The sequence below is a fragment of the Pan paniscus genome, chromosome 6 (genome assembly GCF_029289425.2).
Source record: "Pan paniscus chromosome 6, NHGRI_mPanPan1-v2.0_pri, whole genome shotgun sequence".
Lineage (NCBI taxonomy): Eukaryota > Metazoa > Chordata > Mammalia > Primates > Hominidae > Pan > Pan paniscus.
Window position 1 is genome coordinate 191,716,391 of NC_073255.2, and position 19,183 is coordinate 191,735,573.

Here is a 19,183-nt window from a genome sequence, read left to right on the forward strand (position 1 = left end):
CCCTTGAACCAGGGAGGTGGAGGTTGCGTGAGCTGAGATCGAGCCACTGCACTCCAGCCTGGCTGACAGAGCAACACTCTGTCTCAAAATAAATAAACAAACAAACAGACAAACTAAACTCCTTCCCCATCACTCTCTCCTCCAGCTTCCATCATCTCTCCCCTCCTTCTCACAGCCAGACCCCTTCCAGAGGGATCTTCACTGGCAGCCTCATTTTCCTTGTCTCCTTATCTCACAGAAGCCCAGCTTCCCCCGTGACTCAGGCCACTCTCACCGAGCTTCCTGCTGACCACATCACAGGACCCCCAGACATGACTGGTCTCTGTCTTGCATGCCATGGCTGCCACTTTCTCCTTTCCAGAACATCCCCCCCTGGATTTCTTGGTCACACACTTTCTTCCTATCTTACTGGACCTTCTGCCACTGCCCCTGGCAGCCCCTTTCCTCTGCTCCAGCCTCAGGGCTGTGCGAGGCACACTGACTTCTCATCCTACACAGTCTGCCTTGGCCCATCCTCCACTCCAATGCAGAGTAACCATCTGCAGTGGTCTCTGCGATGGATTCACCAACAGCTCTTCACATTGGAGGGTCATCTCTCTGCCAATCATAACTCTTCTACTCCCCTTTCCAGTGATCAATATAGGCATGGACAGTCTGACCAACTTGACTTGCAGAAGCAGCTCTGGGGTCTTCTTACCACTTGGGGCTCTGATGATGAGCCCACTGTTGGCTGTGGAATCTGGTTGTCCCATCAGCCGCAGCGAGGAGCTGAGTATAGTCATGTGTCGCGTAACAACGAGCATGTATTCTGAGAAATGCATTGTTAGGAGATTTTGTCATGCAGACACCATTGAGTGCATTTACATAAATTGAGACAGTAGAGCCCACTACACACCTAGGCTGGAGGGCATTCCTCGTACACCTGTGCAGCATGTGATGTACTGCATACTGTGGGCAAGTGGAACCCAATGGCGAGGATGTGTGCATCTACACATATGTAAACGTAGAAGACGCACAGTGAACATGTGGCATTACATGGGCCCACCATCATATATGCAGCCTATCACTGATGGAAATGTCATCGTGCAGTGTATGACTGTACTAGAATCAGGAAAACTGAAAGAGTTAATGAAGGAGGGGTAAACTGGGGCCAGTAAGAGACGGAAGATAGAGAGCTACCAGATGCATTTCTTTTCTTTCTTTTCCCCCAAAGGACTGTTCTTGCAAGGCCTGGTGGGTCTCCACAGCCTGTATGGAAGGTACCCTGTGTGACTAGCAACCACATGTCAAGCAACAGCCATGGTCGGCTCAGTGAGGTGACCCTCACCATAGCTTCTCCTTCACTGCTTCACTCACCTCTTTCCCTCACTCTTGGGGGATTGTACTTTCATGGCAAGTAAGCTAAGGCATTTCCCTTCATAGACAAACACTATTCTGCTTTTGAAAACGATGACATACCACTTCGCATTCACTGAGATGGCTAGAATCAAAAACTCAAGGAATAACAAGTGTTGGCAAAGATGTGGAGAAATCAGAACCCTCATACCCTGCTGATGGAGGTTTAAAATCATGCAGCTGCTTTGGAAAAAGTCCAGCAGTTCCTCAAACGATTAAACATAGAGTTACCATGTGACCCAGCAAGTGCACTCCTAGTAACTCCACCCAAGAGAAATGAAGAGCTACACCCACATGGATGAGCTTGTGCACATTTACAGCAACATCATTCGTAATAGCCGAAAAGTGAGAACAACCCAAACGTCCGTCAGCTGGTGAATGGATAATCAAAATGTGGCCTCTCCATACAATGGAACATTATTCAGCCATAAAAAGGGATGAAGTGCTGACATATGCTATGACATGGATGAACCTTGAAAACATTATGTCAACAAAGCCAGTCACAAAACATCACATATTATACGATTCCATTCATACGAACGTCCAGAACAGGAAATCCATAGAGACAGGAAGTAGATCAGTGGTTGCCGTGGGCTGGGGGTGGAAGTCAGGGGATAAGGAGGCAATAACTAAAGCATATGAAGGTCTTTTCTGGGGTGATGAAAATGTTCTAAAATGGACTGTGATGATAGTTGTACAACTCTGTGAATACGCAGAAAACCACTGAATTCACCGTTTAAATGGGTGAATTGTACACCGCATGAATTCGCCCTCACTAAAGCTGTTAAAAAACGGCGTAGTCTGTATTGATTGCCTTTAAAAGACGTTCATGATCACTTAATAACTGGTTCCACTCATGTGAAGTTGATCCTATTTGTGTTTTTTTAAACACATTTATGGATAGAAAAAATATTTGGAAATACATACCCCAAAATGTTAACAATGGTTATCTCTAGTTGGTAGGATTATAGACGATTTCTTTAAAATATATTTTTCCACGATGTTTTACAATGAGCATGTGATGCTTTTATATGAAAAAATATATATTTGGTAATCTACTTTATCTTAAGAATATTTCTTACAAATGGTTATTAATGTTATAATAAAAAGAACAGCAAGAACAGACTAAAGGCAAGATTGCTCACTACGTGACACCTCCCAGTCTTTAGGCCTTTATGAGTGCATGATTCTTCCGTATCCGAAAGAGCTACAGCCGTCCTGTGCTCCCTTCCGCCAGCCTGTTCAGTACAGGGGCCACCACTCTGAGGGTTACTTAGTGATCTGGGAAGGCATGGCGAGGTGTTTAACTCAACAATAGTCAACAACCCTAGAGTAAGGCCACATCTGTGATGATTACTGTATTGTGGGGCAATTAAGAACTAAACGGTGCCATCATGAGCAGATTTCCCTAAATGCTTAACTCAGAGTGGCTGACAGGGGCTGAAGAGAATGAACCCCATTATCTTCAACACACGGCCCACGATTAGCAGGGAAACAAAATCAACAACAGCTTTGCTTGAGGATAAGCAAATTTCAACCCCTGAAAATCTTGGAATGTGGTTACTGATATGGAGGCTCGGTCTTCAAAGGGGGTATTCAAGGGGGTAAACTCAAACTCTCCCACTGTCTTTATCCCGGGCTGCATTTCTTCATGGGGCCAGACTCCACAGGCACCTGGGCAAACACACACTGGGAACGCAGTGACAATCTCTACCTACGACTCAGAGGCCACGCCGGAGGCCCTCAGCAGGAACCCCACGGGCAACCCTCCCACATTCCCACGGGACATCTTGGTCAGTGTAAGTGCAACAGCCACAGAGCCACAGGGTGCCTCTATGACTCCAGGATCTTCCATGGTTCATAATGTCCCAGTACAGATGAGAGGAGGGACAGAGTCAGAGAGGCTGGGTTGTATTAACACTGGTTTATTAGGTAGATAGGAAAAGAAGAATGAAGTCAATAGTCTTCAGCAAGCCAACTAGCTCAAGGAATAGATAGCCCCTTTCCATTCTGGAGACAACACAGAAATCTATTAATATTAAATATTGTCATGAGGTATGCACCTGCCCACAGGGGTATTATGATGGAAATACTGGGGTAGTCTGCAGGGCCAGGTACAAATGACGGGAAACAAAGCCAGAGAAACTGAAATACCTCTTGGACCCCAGAAGACAGATGTACTGATTTCTGGGATGTCAGGGGCCCAGTGCAGAGCAGCTGGATAGGTCGCCAAGAGCTTTCCCTTCTGCTTATCAGGTCTCACACACCTGGATAAACCAGTTATTGAAAGCTGACCTGCTAATGGGAAGCTTCTGGCACTTGCTGGTGTTTCCTAATTGAATGGGTGACTGCCCTGCATCTCAGGGCCGGGGCTGCCGTGCGGATGCCTCTCCATGGGGTTAGCAGCTTGATTTAGATCAGCGTGCGGGACGGGGAGCTCACAGTGGGGTCGAGGAGACACAGCACAGGCTTCTGAAGGGTGCCCTGTCCATTAGGGAGCACCCCATTTACAGATGGGTCATCCTTCAGCTCACCAGTTTCCCAGCGCATGACAGTGGGCAGCTTTTTTTTTTTTTCCTATTATAAACAAATCTTCGACGTGACTGCGATGATCTACGGATCATCTACGTATCTGGTTGTGTGATCCTCAAGCACTTATGCAAGGTGGAGTGTAAACAATGGCCAAGACCCAAATTGCAATGTTCCCTGAAGTCCAACCTGCTTGGAGTCCTTGGGAACGTGTACAATGGTTAACAGGCTTGAGAGGAGTCAGCTGGGAGAGTGAGAGCGAGACTCTGCCCTGCAGAGGGGCCGCTGAGGACGGACCCCTGCAGGCCGTCCACACCCACCACGCGTGTCATCCTCAGGAAATGCAATCGGATGCTCGGAATTTCGCCCCTAAAGCGACTCAGAGCAGTCTCAGCTCAGGAAGACTTCTTTTTTTAACCTTCTGGCTTAAAGCCACAACCCCAGGCTGAGGATGCCACATCAACGGCGTTTCCTCGCCACGCTGCAGGCGTGACTCACGTTTCTAAGCCTGCAGGGTCCCCGGGCCAAGCGCGGCTACTGAGAGCACAGCGTCCTCCCTCAGCCCCTGCTCATCTGCACGGAGCAAAGCCGCAGCTTTCTCTGCTGTCAGCGCTTTATACGACTCGGATGTAGGCCCTGAGCGGGCACGGGCCCGCCCTCAGACGGCGACCCGAGGGGCAAACAGGATGGAGGCGCGCTCCCTTGGAGAACTGTGGTCTCGATTTTATCTGCTCCTGGGTGGTGCGGGTGGTTTGCTCTCCAGGCGTGAGCAAAGGCCACAAGGGGCCCGAAAAAATCACCCAAGGATGCAAGCCAGCCATTGCGCTGAGCAGGGTCCGGCCCCGCCGCCAGAGCCCGCGCCCCTCCAGGGAGGCCCGCGCGATCGAGACCCGCCGCCTCCCGGCCAGGCGCGGGACACCAGGCGAGGGGAGCCAGGAGCCGGGAGGGGCGGCGCCGGGCCCGCAACCCCACCCTGTCCTGCCTCCGCCTCCTCCCGGCAGGACCGTCCCCTCCCAGGCCCCAGCTCCGCGGCCGCCCACTCGCAGCCGGCCAGTCCCGCTCGGGCCCGCGTGCCCCGCAGCCGCCACGCGCCCCGCAGTCCGTGCCGAGGCTCCCGCCCGAGCGCGCGCGGGCCGGCGGTGGCGTGTGTGCACGTCATATGGGCCGCCGGCCTCCCATTGGTTGCGGCCGCCTCACCAGACCGCGTGCGGACGGGCTCGCGGGCGGGGCGGGGCAAGCTCAGGCCACGCCCCTGGGCGGTGCGCGCAGGCGGCGGGTAGGCCGGGCAGGCTCACGTGATGCGGGCCCCGCGGCCCGCCATATAAACCCGCGCGCCCGCCAGGCGCTGCGGCCGCACTTGGGGCCGTCCCGGGCCGTGACTCCTCCTTTCCCCCGCCCCGCCTCCGTTCGGAGAGCCGGCGGGCGGGCGCCTCTCGGCCAGGTACGCGGCCGGCTGGGATAGGGGTCGCGGGCGGGCTTTGGTCGCGCAGCAGCCGGTCCTCCCCGGAGGTAGGCGGGCGCGGGCCCCGTTGGGTCTTTGGGACGCGGGTCCCGCTGGGGCCGGGGGTACTGCTCGCTGTGAGCGCGGGTCCCGTCCGCCGCTGGCCCCGGGCGGGCGCCCGGGGGTCTAACGTGGGAGGCGGCGCTGCCGCCTGGCCTGGGTGCCGGGGTTCGCGTCCCGCGAGGCCTTCCTCGCTCTTTGTCTCTTCTGAGTGAACTTGATGACCCCCTTCTTCCAGGAAGCGCCTTTTGGACGCGGGTGACCGATGCCCAGATTGCACGACCACTTCTGGAGCTGCTCCCGTGCGCACAGCGCGAGGCGCCGAGGCCCCCCGCGAGCCAGCGCCGCGGGGCTGGCGGCCAAGGTTGGGGAGATGATCAACGTTTCCGTGTCCGGGCCCTCCCTGCTGGCGGCCCACGGTGCCCCGGACGCTGACCCCGCGCCCAGGGGCCGCAGTGCTGCGATGAGCGGCCCCGAGCCCGGCAGCCCCTACCCCAACACCTGGCATCATCGCCTGGTGCAGAGGAGCCTCGTGCTCTTCTCGGTTGGGGTGGTCCTAGCCCTGGTGCTCAACCTGCTGCAGATCCAGAGGAATGTCACTCTCTTCCCCGAGGAGGTGATCGCCACCATCTTTTCCTCCGCCTGGTGGGTCCCTCCCTGCTGCGGGACAGCAGCTGGTGAGTACCCCTCCTGGTTCTTCTGGAAGTAAAAAGGGTGTCTTTTCGGTTGAAAGTACTTTTCAGCCTATAAGAAACATGCATTTGAAACTGGAACTATCCACAGATTGAAAGTGTGCATCTCCAGTCTTGGGATTTAGAGAAATGAAGGAGGGGTAGAGAGGACCTGGCACCCCCGAGGGCGGGTTCGGGCCACAGCTCTCTGAAGTTTGAGGAAGCACAGTGATGGAGATGAGGCAGGGAGATAATTGGCTGTTCGAGCAGGTGCTGTGCCAAGCTGACTGAGGGCCCTTCCCTCCTGGCGTCCGGGTACAGCCCCAGCTGTCATCCCGCGCCAGCCGCCCCGGATTGGCCGCCTGGGGAACTGGTGAGCAGCGGGACTGAAAGGCCATTGGTCGCGGCAGCAAACATGCTACCCTGCTGGATAACTGAAAACAAACCCGTCACATGGGTTCAGGAGGCGGTTGCCAGGGGAGCAACTTCTCAGCACTTTTTTTGCCGGGTCGCTGAGTAAACTGTGGTCTGAAGCCAAACCGTCTACCCCCTGAACTGTTAGAGCTCTGTAGATTACGTTCTTAAGGAAAAGAGTAACCCCCTTACGGCGTTTAGATTTTCGTACACCCAAGCAGTAGCATAGATGCTGTACAACGTAACACTGGGTCAGTCTGAACTGTGGACACGGGGACTGCTGGGTGTGTGTACTAGACTTTCCTGGCTATCATCGAACCGCTTTTATAGAAATGTTGAGTCGATCTAGGCTCAGCAGATCACTTACTGCTCCTGTAGTCACACAGCATTTGTTTATTTAACGAGCTTGTCGGGTGCTTTCTGCAACCTCAACTCTATAAGCTGTTGAAATGTTAATCCAAAAGTGAGCACCACAAGCCCCTATCCTTAAGCAGCTTAGAGTCTGGTGGGGAAAACAAACCAGTATGTCAGTGACTCCAGTGCAGTGCAGGGAGCATCCTGTTTGCTTTGTGGCTGACGTTTGTCAGCTGACTGCTGACCATAGGCTTCAGATGCTTTGCTATGTTCATTCCTTACAGCAATACCATGTGTAGCTTCATTTATAGATGTGGAAACTGAATCACAGGTGAAGTCACATCCAAGGGTGCGCAGGTAGAAAGGGGCCAAGCCATCGTTGCTAACTGCTCCTGCTGCCTTGGTAGGTGTGTCTCCTGCACTGTGGAAACACATTGCCTCAGTTGACTCACTGAAAACAGCAAGCAGCAAAGAGGTTTGTAGCAGATTAACAGAGGGCTGTGTGTTCAAGAACTAGGACAGGTGTCTGTAATTATTAAGTAGTGGGTAGAATGTTTTCATATTTGTTCTCGGAGGGACGGGATCCTCTTTCGTTTTTCGAAACACTTTATGTGGCTGTACTAATTGAAAATTTTTTGAGAACTATATCTAGATTTAAAATTCCATGTTTCATATACATTTGGCAGAATAGTTTCTTTCCTTTAACCAAAAACTTGATCTTAGAAATGAAATAGTTTAGCCTTCAGTATATGTAATTGGAGCCTCAAGGGTTTCTAGGAATATCTGGACAATTTCTCATACTCTCATATTCTACTTTTTTTTAAACCATCAGCCAAGAGCATAAGTAAAATTTTTCATAGTATGTTTTTTACCTATTTATTTATTAAGCTATAGTGAAGTAAAGTTAATTTGGGGGGTCCATTTTTCAGAACTCCAAAATTAGAACCTGATGAAGTATAATCAATTGAAAACTGAACATTTTTTATCTGAATGTTTGATGCAAACTGTGTTTCTTGTTTCTCAGTTGAACCTAAAATGTATATTTCTTTCATACTAGACTGAGGTGAAACAATTGCAGGGTTCTCAAGAGCCCTGGGACACAGTGACCCTTGTGTCCCAGCATCCAACCCCACGGGCCGGCACCCCACTCCCCCCTACAGACATTCATTCCTGCCTTCATCTTTGCCATTTTACTTCTTTTGGAATGCCATTCCTTCCCACCTGTCCAAATTCCAAGTTCGTGTCTATAAAGAATAACTATTCCAGACCACAGTGATCTCTTTCTCTGTGTCCCAGTTACATAATCCTTATAATTTTACACATGAGAAAACAAACATGCAGAGCCACGTCCCATCAGAGGGCAAGCTGGGATTTGAGGCTGAGTTTTCTCTTCTTGGTCTGGTGTTCTTTCCGCAGCTTGAGGCTTGACCATGCGGGAACCAGATGGAGAATAAGCGAAGCCTGTGTGGGGCTGTCTCGCCCCGTACTTGCCCATGGGCATGTGTGCACAGTAGGTGCTCAGTGCCTCTTACAGAACATGCTAGAACCCCCGAAAATCAACTCCAGGGCCACTCTAGGAGCATGTGACCCAGACTGTCAAAGTCACATCAGCAAATATGTATCTCATCAGGTGCCCAACCCCAGTACTGGGTGGTGGCAGGAGTGTCAGATCTGTGATGTGACAGGGTGTGGACAGATGCTAACCTTTTTATTGTAAGATAGAAATCACACTGGATGAAAAGACAAGGTGAACTACATAGTCATTTAAGTTCTGTGTGCTTTAGGCAAATGTGGATATTAAATATAAGGTTACATATTGCTCATATTAATATGAATAATCCCTGCTTGATTCCTTCCTGTGTTTACTGAGACATGTTCAACTACACTAAATAATAGTGATTTTTAAAAAACTTTTCTAAACAGTACAATTTTGTGGGAGTGGTACTCAAAGAGAACAAGAATATAAAATCACTGAAGTTATAGCTGATAATTTTTTCTAGGAAAAGGACTGGTTTGAGTAATGTACTGTGTTACTAATGACCACGTTGAAATTCTGGAACTTGAATCTGCTGTATTCTAACATTGTCAACTTTTTTAAAACAGCTGTTGTTGGCCTACTGTACCCCTGTATCGACAGTCACCTCGGAGAACCCCACAAATTTAAGAGAGAATGGGCCAGTGTCATGCGCTGCATAGCAGTTTTTGTTGGCATTAACCACGCCAGTGCTGTATCCTTAATTTTCTGTGCTACGTCCAGAGTATCTTCTTAGGTTATATATTGAAGCGTTTTGTTTTGTTATATACTCAAATGACTCCATGTCATAATACAGACATGATGGTGGTACCTACCCATTTCAAATTACTAAAAAGAGAAAGAAGAATGGGGCTATCGATGACTTCCTAGTAAAATATATTGTTTTATGGTCAAAATAAATATATATTTATTTATATTTTTATATATATTATATATATTTAAATATATAGATAATATATAATAAATATGTATTATATATATTTATATATAATAAATATGTATTATATATATTTATATATAATAAATATGTATTATATATATTTATATATATAAATATGTATTATATATATTTATATATAAGAAATATATATTAGCACTTTATAGCTTTCAGCAAGTTTATTCTTATGGTTAAGTTTTTGACTCAGTGATGGCAGGGAGATTTCAGGTGATCTTAATGATTACTGTAACCTGTATCCAACAAATCCTTTCTTTAGCTCATTACACAGTTTTTATGGACAGTGAATTATCTGTGGTACAATAATAAAATACCCATGTTTTTAACCCTTGTGGTTTTATGTTTTTTTATCTTAATAAGAGTCAGCAAACTTTTCCTTAACTTTTATATCACCAGAAATTGGATTTTGCCAATAATGTCCAGCTGTCCTTGACTTTAGCAGCCCTATCTTTGGGCCTTTGGTGGACATTTGATCGTTCCAGAAGTGGCCTTGGGCTGGGGATCACCATAGCTTTTCTAGCTACGCTGATCACGCAGTTTCTCGTGTATAATGGTGTCTATCAGTAAGTGTGTGTTTTCAAATATTGGCTTTGGAAAGCTTACTTAACTTTCATTAAAACATCCACTAAGCTTAGATATTTTCATATTTTATTTGTTTTTTATATAGAATGATACAGATTTAGGCATGAAATTCTCAAAAATGCTGCTATCCATAACTTAGTGTAACGCAAAGGAAAACCAAGTAGTAGCAGTTACAACCAAACAAATATGAACATTCGTAACATTGGGTGGTTGATATGCGTTCTGCATATCCCCACTACAGAGAATCTGTGATGTAGAATTGAGCCAGGTGAAACTGACTGCTAAGGCACAGTTTCTTTTCTCGCTCCAGGTATACATCCCCAGATTTCCTCTATATTCGTTCTTGGCTCCCTTGTATATTTTTCTCAGGAGGCGTCACAGTGGGGAACATAGGACGACAGTTAGCTATGGTAAGTGAAATGATCATATTATCTTCTAAAACTTGCGTCTCTTTACCTTGATAGAATGCCTTTACATGATACATTCAAATTTGCGTTTATATATTCTGGTTCAGACTTGAGTGACAACTACTGAGAAAAGCTTATGTTTAAAAAAATAGGTAATGATACCCAGGTAATTCTTTGCTAAATTATGAAAATTCATAATATTTGATCTAGAAAAGGAACTAGAGCCCTCGCACTGCCCCTTTGAATTGCAGATGTGGTCAGTGTTCTGAATTCTTGAAATTTCTGTAGTAAGCAGTAGAGAAAGTGACTGGTGTGTGAATGTCCCCTCCTCCTTCACCATTGGAAGCAGATCTGGATGACCTCATGCAGTGATACTTTGCTCCCTGAGCATCAGTCCACTAATGTTTCTTTTCACAAAATCAGAGTGGATGCAGATGATGCTGGCCTCTTAGTCCACAGTCAAGCAAATCGGAGCCTGAGGCTGCAGAGTCTGTCTCGGGCCAGGGCAGGGACTAGTGTGGGCGGGCAAGGGGACAGCCTGGTTCAGGCAGGCAGCACCTTTCTGTGGGGCAGGTGGCCCTGGGCATGGAGAAGTGGTGATGAGAGCACCGCTGCACGTGGCCGGGTCACCATGTAGACGGACTGTCCTGCCTGAACATTGCATCTGTTCTCAACTGCAGGAGAAAGCAGCGCTACCCCGCAGAGCTTCTCTCACAGCCCCCCTGAGGGAGACGGAAAGGTAGTGAACTCCAGGATGGCTTTAGCAGTTCTTATTAGTTAAAAATTGACATCTTAGCACTTCAATTTAAAAACATAGAGGTGGACTTTTAAATGTTATTTTGAGTTGACTTTGGCAGGCTGAAAGAAAGTAAATAAAAAAAAAAAAAAAAAAAAAACCTAGAGCTGTTGCTCTCGGAGATAAGCTCTGGGAAAACTTATCTTAGTACCTCATGCTATTTTTAAAACAGTACATTTATTTTTGCCAGCTGATACCCTTCTGTGAGGAGTTGAATTTGAAGACCACTTGGCTGTTTCACAAAACCAGAAGTAATTACAAGTAGAATTTGCAGTCTTCCACTGGTGACTGAGTCTCTGCTGCCAAATTTCTCATGATGGAGAAGAAAGGACTTTGCTCGCTTTTTTTTTTTTTTTTTTTTTTTTTTTGAGACAGAGCTCTGGAGTGCAGTGGTGCCATCATAGCTCACTGTAACCTTGAGCTCCCGGACTCAAGCAATCCTCCCGCTTCAGCATCCCGAGTAGCTGGGATTACAGGCACATGCCACCATACCCGGCTAACTTTTTTGCTTTTTGTGGAGATGTTATCTCCCTGCCTTGTCCAGGCCGCGCTCGAACTCGTGGGCTCAAGCCATCCTCCCACCTTGGCCTCCCAAAGCACTGGGATTATAGGCGTGAGCCTGGCCTTGCTTTTTTTAATATTAAAAATCTGGTCGGATGGTCCCACATGGAAATAGTATGTTGTTTTCATGCATTCGCCATCATCCCCATTAATAGTCTTCAAAGGAGAGCTGGCAACTCCATCACTGCTTTCTTGCTTTGAGATTTTTGTTTCGGTACTCTTTGGGAGAGAATTCCTAAGAAGGTTTTTAGAATAAAATTGTCCTTAACCAGATTGACTAATTACACATTATAACTACAACTTGAATAACATTTAAAGAGTTGGTTATTTCTGTATGATAGGTTGGTGCTGTTATATGTCAAGGCTTTTTAAATCGGTTTTAAGAAATAAGCATTATTTTGGTGGAGGTAGAAATTTCACAACATTCATAAGTTCTAAACATCTAGAAATGGTTGGAGGAAACATTTTCGTTTTGAAGATAGTTTCATTAAGTAATCCCTGCTGTGCTCCTTTGCTTACAGAAAAAAATGTTAAAGATAACTCAAAATAGGATAGTTGGTGTAATTATAATTCTCCTTACTTCAGCTTTCTCTTCATCCTTTTTATTCTTTAAGCTTGGGGGAAAATGTTTGGATGTTCTCGTATCTTAAAACTGGAGGAGAGAGGCCGGGCGCCGTGGCTCACGCCTTTAATCCCAGCACTTTGGGAGGCTCAGGCGGGCGGATCACGAGGTCAGGAGATCGAGACCATCCTGGCTAACACAGTGAAACCCCGTCTGTACTAAAAAAAAAAAAAAAAAAAAAAAAATTAGCCAGGCGTGGTCGTGGGCACCTGTAGTCCCAGCTGCTTGGGAGGCTGAGGCAGGAGAATGGCGTGAACCCAGGAGGCGGAGCTTGCAATGAGCCGAGATTGTGCCACTGCATTCCAGCCTGGGCGACAGAGCAAGACTCTGTCTCAAAAAAAAAAAAAAAAAAAAGAAATACTGGAGGAGAGAGATCACCGCCTTAATCCCCTTCCCTACTGGGCTATCACATGAAACTGACCTCTGAGGTTCTAAGCCTAACCCGCCTACCACCGTTTTTATTCATAAATACTTAAATCCTTACCTCTGGATGCCAACTGTTACTCTTTTTTCTCTTCAAAATTTGCAAACTCATTTCCATCCATCAAGCCCCGGAAATGGCCCAGGGGCTTCACAGTGCAGTCCCCTCCCTCCTGCTGCATCCGTTCCTCACGCTGTGCCCCAGGTCGCATTCGTGGTGCGTGTTTTCTCCCAGGGCAGCCTTCCCCACATTCCACTCTTGTCATACTGTTGACTCACAAAATGGAAGTGGCTGAATGTTCCAGGGATAGTGTCTAAGAGCTATTGGTTTAAGGTTGAAACCTACACCAAGTAAGGCTTTGTGAAGGGAGATGACGAGAGTGAAGTTGATGACAGTCTGAAGGTGAAGAGATTCCGAGGCTCAGTTCAGCACCGGGACCAGACCCGCCCAGATCCAGGGTAATTTGAGGTCTGTGTTTGGTGCTGATGGTTTTGCCCAGTGCACTCGACACCCTCTCCTTCTTAGCTGTCTCAGTTCTCTTCAGATGCCTTTGTTCTAACTTATGCTTCCCTCCCTTAAGAAGAAACATAGTTACTTGCAAGAATAACCATGCTCAAAAGTTACAAGTTGGCTTTGCTTCAAGTTATATGGTCTCCTAGCTTTTTCTATGTGGTATTTCCCCCCCACATGCCGTTGTCCTTTGTGTCCGAAAATACAGCAGAAACATTTGTTATCAGCCTGTTACGGTTTTTGTGTTTGCTTTTTGTTTGTTTTTATTTTTACTTTTTTTGAGACGGAGTCTTGCTTTGTCACCCAGACTAAAGTGCGGTGGCATAATCTTGGCTCACTGCATTTGAACCGTCTCCCAGGTTCAAGTGATTCTCCTGCCTCAGCCTCCCAAGTAGCTGGGATCACAGGCGACCACCACCGCACCTGGCTAATTTTCGTATTTTTAGTAGAGACGGGGTTTCGCCACATTGGCCAGGCTGGTCTCGAACTCCTGACCTCAGGTGATCCACCTGCCTCTGCCTCCCAAAGTACTGGGATTACAGGCATGAGCCACCGCGCCCGGCCCAGCCTGTATGTTTAAAAGAAAATGAGTCTGTAACCATCATTTGTAGAACTTGTAGTTGTTGCTGTTTGTAGCTTCAAGTCCTTTCTCAAGAGTAAGCTGCAAACTGCTAACAGCAATCAAGCCTGTCCTGCTGCCACTGCCCGGCCCCACTGGGCCACCTGGAGGCAGAGTCCCGCCTACCTCAGTGTCAGCTTGGGATTTGATTTGCCGTTCCTGTTTTTGATTGACCCAATTCAGCTGCTAATGATAATAATACTATTATTGTTATTGAGGGTTTACATTTGTTGGGCTCTTACTGCTGCACAGGAGGCATTGTGCTGAGCGTTTCCATTGTTAGCCACTTTAGTCCTCATAACACAAGTCTTTGAAGTAGAAACTATTATTAGCCCATTTTTAAAAGGGGAAATTGCAGCTTAGGAAGATTAAACAACTTGGCCAAGTGGGTGGCAGAGGTCGACGTGGCACCATGCTTCTCATTAGCATACCACACTGCCCTTTCAACACATAGCTCGCACCTGCCTTCACCCTGGAAGTAGGTTTACAGCAGCCTGTGTTGGTGTCTGGGTTGCCATTTACAATGTGCCACCATTAGGCAACATTGCTGGAAGTCCCTGTGCCACGTGTCAGGTCCGCCCGGGCTGGCTGTCGTTCGTCTCTGGCGTCTTTGCCAGGCCTCCCTGTGGCCTCTGTCGACCAGGGATTCTAAAAGTCCACTTCCCATTTATTTATCAGCACATTAGTGAACAGGGAGTCAAATGTGATGACCAGTTTTCTTTCCAGGTTGCTGCCAAGAGTTTGCTCTTTTGTTTTCTCACCGCAGTTTGTATAGAACCCTCCCAGTGTTCGTATCTAACAATTGGCGGTGCTTTCACATCATCAGTTCCTAAAAGCATGTGTTTCCTAGAAGATCTTATTGTGTGAGTCCCCAGGGCAGTAACTGGCATACCTGGGTGACTCAACCCAGACTCATGACTTTCTTACCTGTCTGTTCAGATGAGAGGCTCTTGCTGTTTTCTGGATGAGTCATCTCCGTCATTGCTGAAGGTGAGGAGCTCAGCTCCTTCCTCTTAAAGTGAGTGGAGGGCAATTAAGTAACGTGGGAAGTCACGATTCTGAGGGAAGAAAAATCTGTATGGAGGTTTCTCTTTTGCCCTTTAGCAGAAGCTCCGTGGCCTCAGGAAGGTCATTTAATCTCTCTGGCTTTGCTTCTTCATCAGTGAAATACTGTTCTCCATTGAGAATTTACCCTGAGGTGCCTGGTCATAGTAGTAACTGTAGTGTCTACCTCTCAGAAGCTCTGGGAGGGTCAGATGAGGAAGAACATGTAGAAAGGATTTCCCAACTGTGAAGCTCTGTGTGAATTGAGGGCACACAGAGCTTCAGTATTACAAAGCATGACCTATTTCCAATGTCTGTTTCAACAAACTGCTGGTAAGGTGGGTTATAACACAGGCATCAGATACTAATAAAGGTTTGTGGCAGAAACCTCCCTTCAGATAAAGGTTCAATCCCTTAAATTGCAGTTAGAACTTTCAGGAACCTATCATACCCTAAGCATCACCATGCTTTGATAAAATTGGGTGTTTCCTTTATATAGATATTAATTTAGTTAAACTTTCACCAATATCTTACACTTATATAACAGGCTTTATATAAGGGCCTCAGCAGCGTAATTTCACCTGAGGCAGAGAATTATCCTAAATTTGCAGGTGAGAGCTGTGGCTCACGGGGCCAGAGCCATGAAGACGGCGCAGGGGAGATGGGAGAGCTGGCCTCGGGCTCCAGTTCTCTGCACATGTCCCACCTCTCAATCTTGTTGCTTCAGTCAAAGAAAGTGTCAGTCTTTCCCATGTTAGGACCTACTTAATTGGTAATTAAAATATTTATACATTTAGTGCTAATTTTCTCTTTCCTTTTTTTTTTCCTTTCTACACATAGGGTGTTCCTGAAAAGCCCCATAGTGATTGAGTCTTCAAAACCACCGATTCTGAGAGCAAGGAAGATTTTGGAAGAAAATCTGACTGTGGATTATGACAAAGATTATCTTTTTTCTTAAATAATCTATTTAGATCGGGCTGACTGTACAAATGACTCCTGGAAAAAACTCTTCACCTAGTCTAGAATAGGGAGGTGGAGAATGATGACTTACCCTGAAGTCTTCCCTTGACTGCCCGCACTGGCACCTGTCTGTGCCCTGGAGCATTCTGCCCAGGCTACGTGGGTTCAGGCAGGTGGCAGTTTCCCAAGTATTCGATTTCATTCATGTGATTAAAACAAGTTGCCGTATTTCAAAGCCTTGAACTAAGACTCAATTACCAACTCTCAGTTTTGTGTCAGTGCCCAAAGGAGGTAGGTTGATGGTGCTTAACAAACATGAAGTATGGTGTAATAGGAATAATATTTATCCAAAAGATTTTTAAAAATAGGGCTGTGTTTAAAAAAAAAAACAAAAGCAGCAGTGATTATAGAGAGGTCACACTCTAAGTGGGGTCGCGGCGTGGTCACGCTTCACGGTCACGCTCGTCCGTCCTGCAGTGGCGTGTTTACACGGTCACACGTGTGTGTATCACCAGTGGGTCAACTGCTTGTCATTCCTCCCGTGGCAGTTTGTGTAGACAATCTTACTGAGCAAAAGGCAATGAAAAGTCTTGGTTCCCACACTGCGATATATTGGAATTTTCACCTCAGTTTATGAAGTTTATTTCGAAATCCATAATCATCTAAGAATGAATACCTGTCTGCCATGTATTTCAGTCTTAGTGAGCCAAAATTGTTTGTTTGTTACGACAGAATAGAGATGACTGTTTTTTGCCACAGCCCTATGGGATTTGCAATCTGTGATTGCCTTGTAAAAAGGAGAGTGCATATGGCACTGCATTAAACGTGTGGTGTTTCTAGTCAATGATATTGGTGAGCACAATGTATTCATCTAATGGCATAGACCATACCAGACCTAATTTGCAAGTATTGGGTCTTAAACTTCAAGTGCAATGTATATGAAAACCACTCTGAGCCTTGTATCTCTTAAATATTTATTTTTTTTAACGTGTGAGATGTTCGAGAGAAGGTTCTCCATTCATTTCAGTGCTGCCTGGAGGAAACTCGGCAATGATTTCTTTCAGTTGTGAAGTTCCTTTCGTGTTACACCCTCCACTGAACCCTCAACCTTCGAAATACTCCAGTTTTGTGGGTTTAGTCATTTTTACTTATAAATTTACCTTTTTGTATTTTGCAATTTACATGTGTTTGGTTTGTTTTAAATTCTGTGAAAGTGGCTTGATTAAAAGACTCCTTTTAAATGGAAGCCACCAGTCAGCAGAATGGAAGCTGAGAGGAACTTGCCTGTGAGCGCTGGGCTTTGTGTTTGGTTTTGTGTATGTAACGATCTTTGCTGGGGTTTTTTGCTTTGTTTTGAGGGAAATGTCTTGGAGTAAATTTTAAGTTCCTGGAGGTAATTTGTTTTAGAGGAATTTTGTTTTTTAAAAAAATAGGATCATTCTGAACTTTGGAATGACCCCCTTATATATTTTCTGAAAATGAAAACAGTTACATGAAAAAAATTTCCAATGAAGATGTCAGCATTTTATGAAAAACCAGAAGTTATTAGATGAAAGCAGCGAGTGAATCTTTAAAACAGACTTGATCACGCACACACAGTAAGTCTTTCTCTCCGAAACCGGAAGTAAATCTATATCTGTTAGAAATAATGTAGCCAAAAGAATGTAAATTTGAAGATTTTTTTGCCAATAGTTTATAGAAAATATATGAACCAAAGTGATTTGAGTTTGTAAAAATGTAAAATAGTATGAACAAAATTTGCACTCTACCAGATTTGAACATCTAGTGAGGTTCACATTCATACTAAGTTTTCAACATTGTGTTCTTTTTGCATTCATTTTTTACTTTTATTAAAGGTTCAAAACCAAGTGTTGTATTTATGTTTGCTTTTTAAAAAACAGTTGGGGTGGTGTTCTCTGTGTAGGATGTTAGAATTTGTAATGGAGAAATATTTTGCAGTTCTTCAAATTTTACTGAATTTTGACACAACCTCTTGGGAAGTATTTGAATCATCCTTCAGTATACACAGGACATTGGTTCCAGGATACCCCACGTATGTGAAAATCTGCATACTCAAGTCTGGCACTTGGCCCTACGGAACCTGCGTACACTAAAAGTCAGCCGTCTGTATACGTGGGTTTCACATTCAGCAAATAAAGCATGTTTGGTTGGAAAAGCTCCATGTATGTAAGTGGACCCACAGGTTCAAACCCTGTGTTGTTTAAGGGTCAACAGTATGTGTTTTTCTTATGGTAGAAAGTTTTAAGTGCAGCACGAGCTGAATTGAACCTGCCACCTTACCCCTCCTCACCACAGGCACCCGGTTTTCAGGCAGGAGGAGCGGGCGTGCCTGGCCTGTCACAGGGGCAGCTCCCCTGCTGCCAGCCGGCGTGGCTGGAGTTACTTGCACTCACAGGTTATCACGATGGGATGAGAACTGAAGAGATGCGTTGAGCACCAGGAACATTAATGCTAGGCAGGCTTCACATTACTTGTAGTTGTGAAATCGCATGTCAGTACTAGCAGAGAAAGGCCTTACCTTATATGTACCAATCCATTTTATAATACAGATCCAAACCAATAGGTTTCTACTACATTTAAAACATGAAACATCCATGTATGGAAAAACTGGTAGATCTCATGATAAAAACATTTCCCTCATTACAGAGACTTGAGGTTTGCCTGAGATTAACCCAATTTATGTGGATCAAGTATAGGAATGTCTGCTGAACTAGTCTAAGTTCATGTTTGTTCGTTTTTTGAGACAGAGTCTTGCTCTGTTGCCCAGGCTGGAGTGCAGTGGTGCGATCTTGGCTCACTGCAACCTCCGCCTCCTGGGTTCAAGCCATTCTCCTGCCTCAGCCTCCCAGGTAGCTGGGAATACAGGCATTCACCACCACACCTGGGTAATTTTTTTGTATTTTTAGTAGAGATGGAGTTTCACCATGCTGGCCAGGCTGGTCTCGAACTCCTGACCTCAAGTGATCTGCCCGCCTCGACCTCCCAAATTGCTGGGATTGCAGACGTGAGCCACGGCGCCTGGCCTATTCATGCTTTAGAATAAGTTTTGGAGGTTAAACGTTTCCTGGAATTTTTCTGATCTATTGAGCAAGTGATGGAATGAAACCATTTCATTAAGGGTAAGGTGTGTAATTTACAAAAGATTTCCTTGTTCACGTCTTTTCAACTGAGCAAGGCTGAGTAAATAGGAACTCAAGATAGATTCAAAGATGTTTGTTTGGCTAGTTTTAAAAGCCACCTGTGATCTTAACCTAAGCAAGATTTCCAGCAGATGGGTTTAAATGAAT

General features: G+C 46.0%; 1 protein-coding gene across 2 annotated transcripts; it reads left to right on the forward strand.

Annotated features, from left to right (window-relative positions):
• Nucleotides 1-5,170: 5,170 nt before the first annotated feature.
• On the forward strand, nt 5,171-17,743 carry INSIG1 (insulin induced gene 1). 2 transcript variants are annotated; one of them, XM_003816351.4, is made up of 6 exons: nt 5,171-5,365; nt 5,664-6,102; nt 8,968-9,092; nt 9,750-9,916; nt 10,246-10,345; nt 15,756-17,743. In XM_003816351.4, exons 2-6 carry the CDS (start codon nt 5,691-5,693, stop codon nt 15,783-15,785), a joined length of 834 nt encoding a protein of 277 aa, XP_003816399.1. In that variant the 5' UTR covers nt 5,171-5,365; nt 5,664-5,690; the 3' UTR covers nt 15,786-17,743. The 2 variants fall into 2 exon arrangements, with proteins under 2 accessions (XP_003816399.1, XP_008967677.1); XM_008969429.3 differs by having other exon boundaries at nt 5,191-5,433.
• Nucleotides 17,744-19,183: the final 1,440 nt, after the last annotated feature.

Coding starts and splice junctions, on each gene's coding strand:
- INSIG1 (XM_003816351.4), top strand. CDS start 5,691: ATGCCCAGATTGCACGACCACTTCTGGAGCTGCTCCCGTGCGCACAGC. Junction 9,093..9,749: donor GCATTAACCACGCCAGTGCT/GTATCCTTAATT, acceptor TTATATCACCAG/AAATTGGATTTTGCCAATAA. Junction 10,346..15,755: donor TAGGACGACAGTTAGCTATG/GTAAGTGAAATG, acceptor TTCTACACATAG/GGTGTTCCTGAAAAGCCCCA.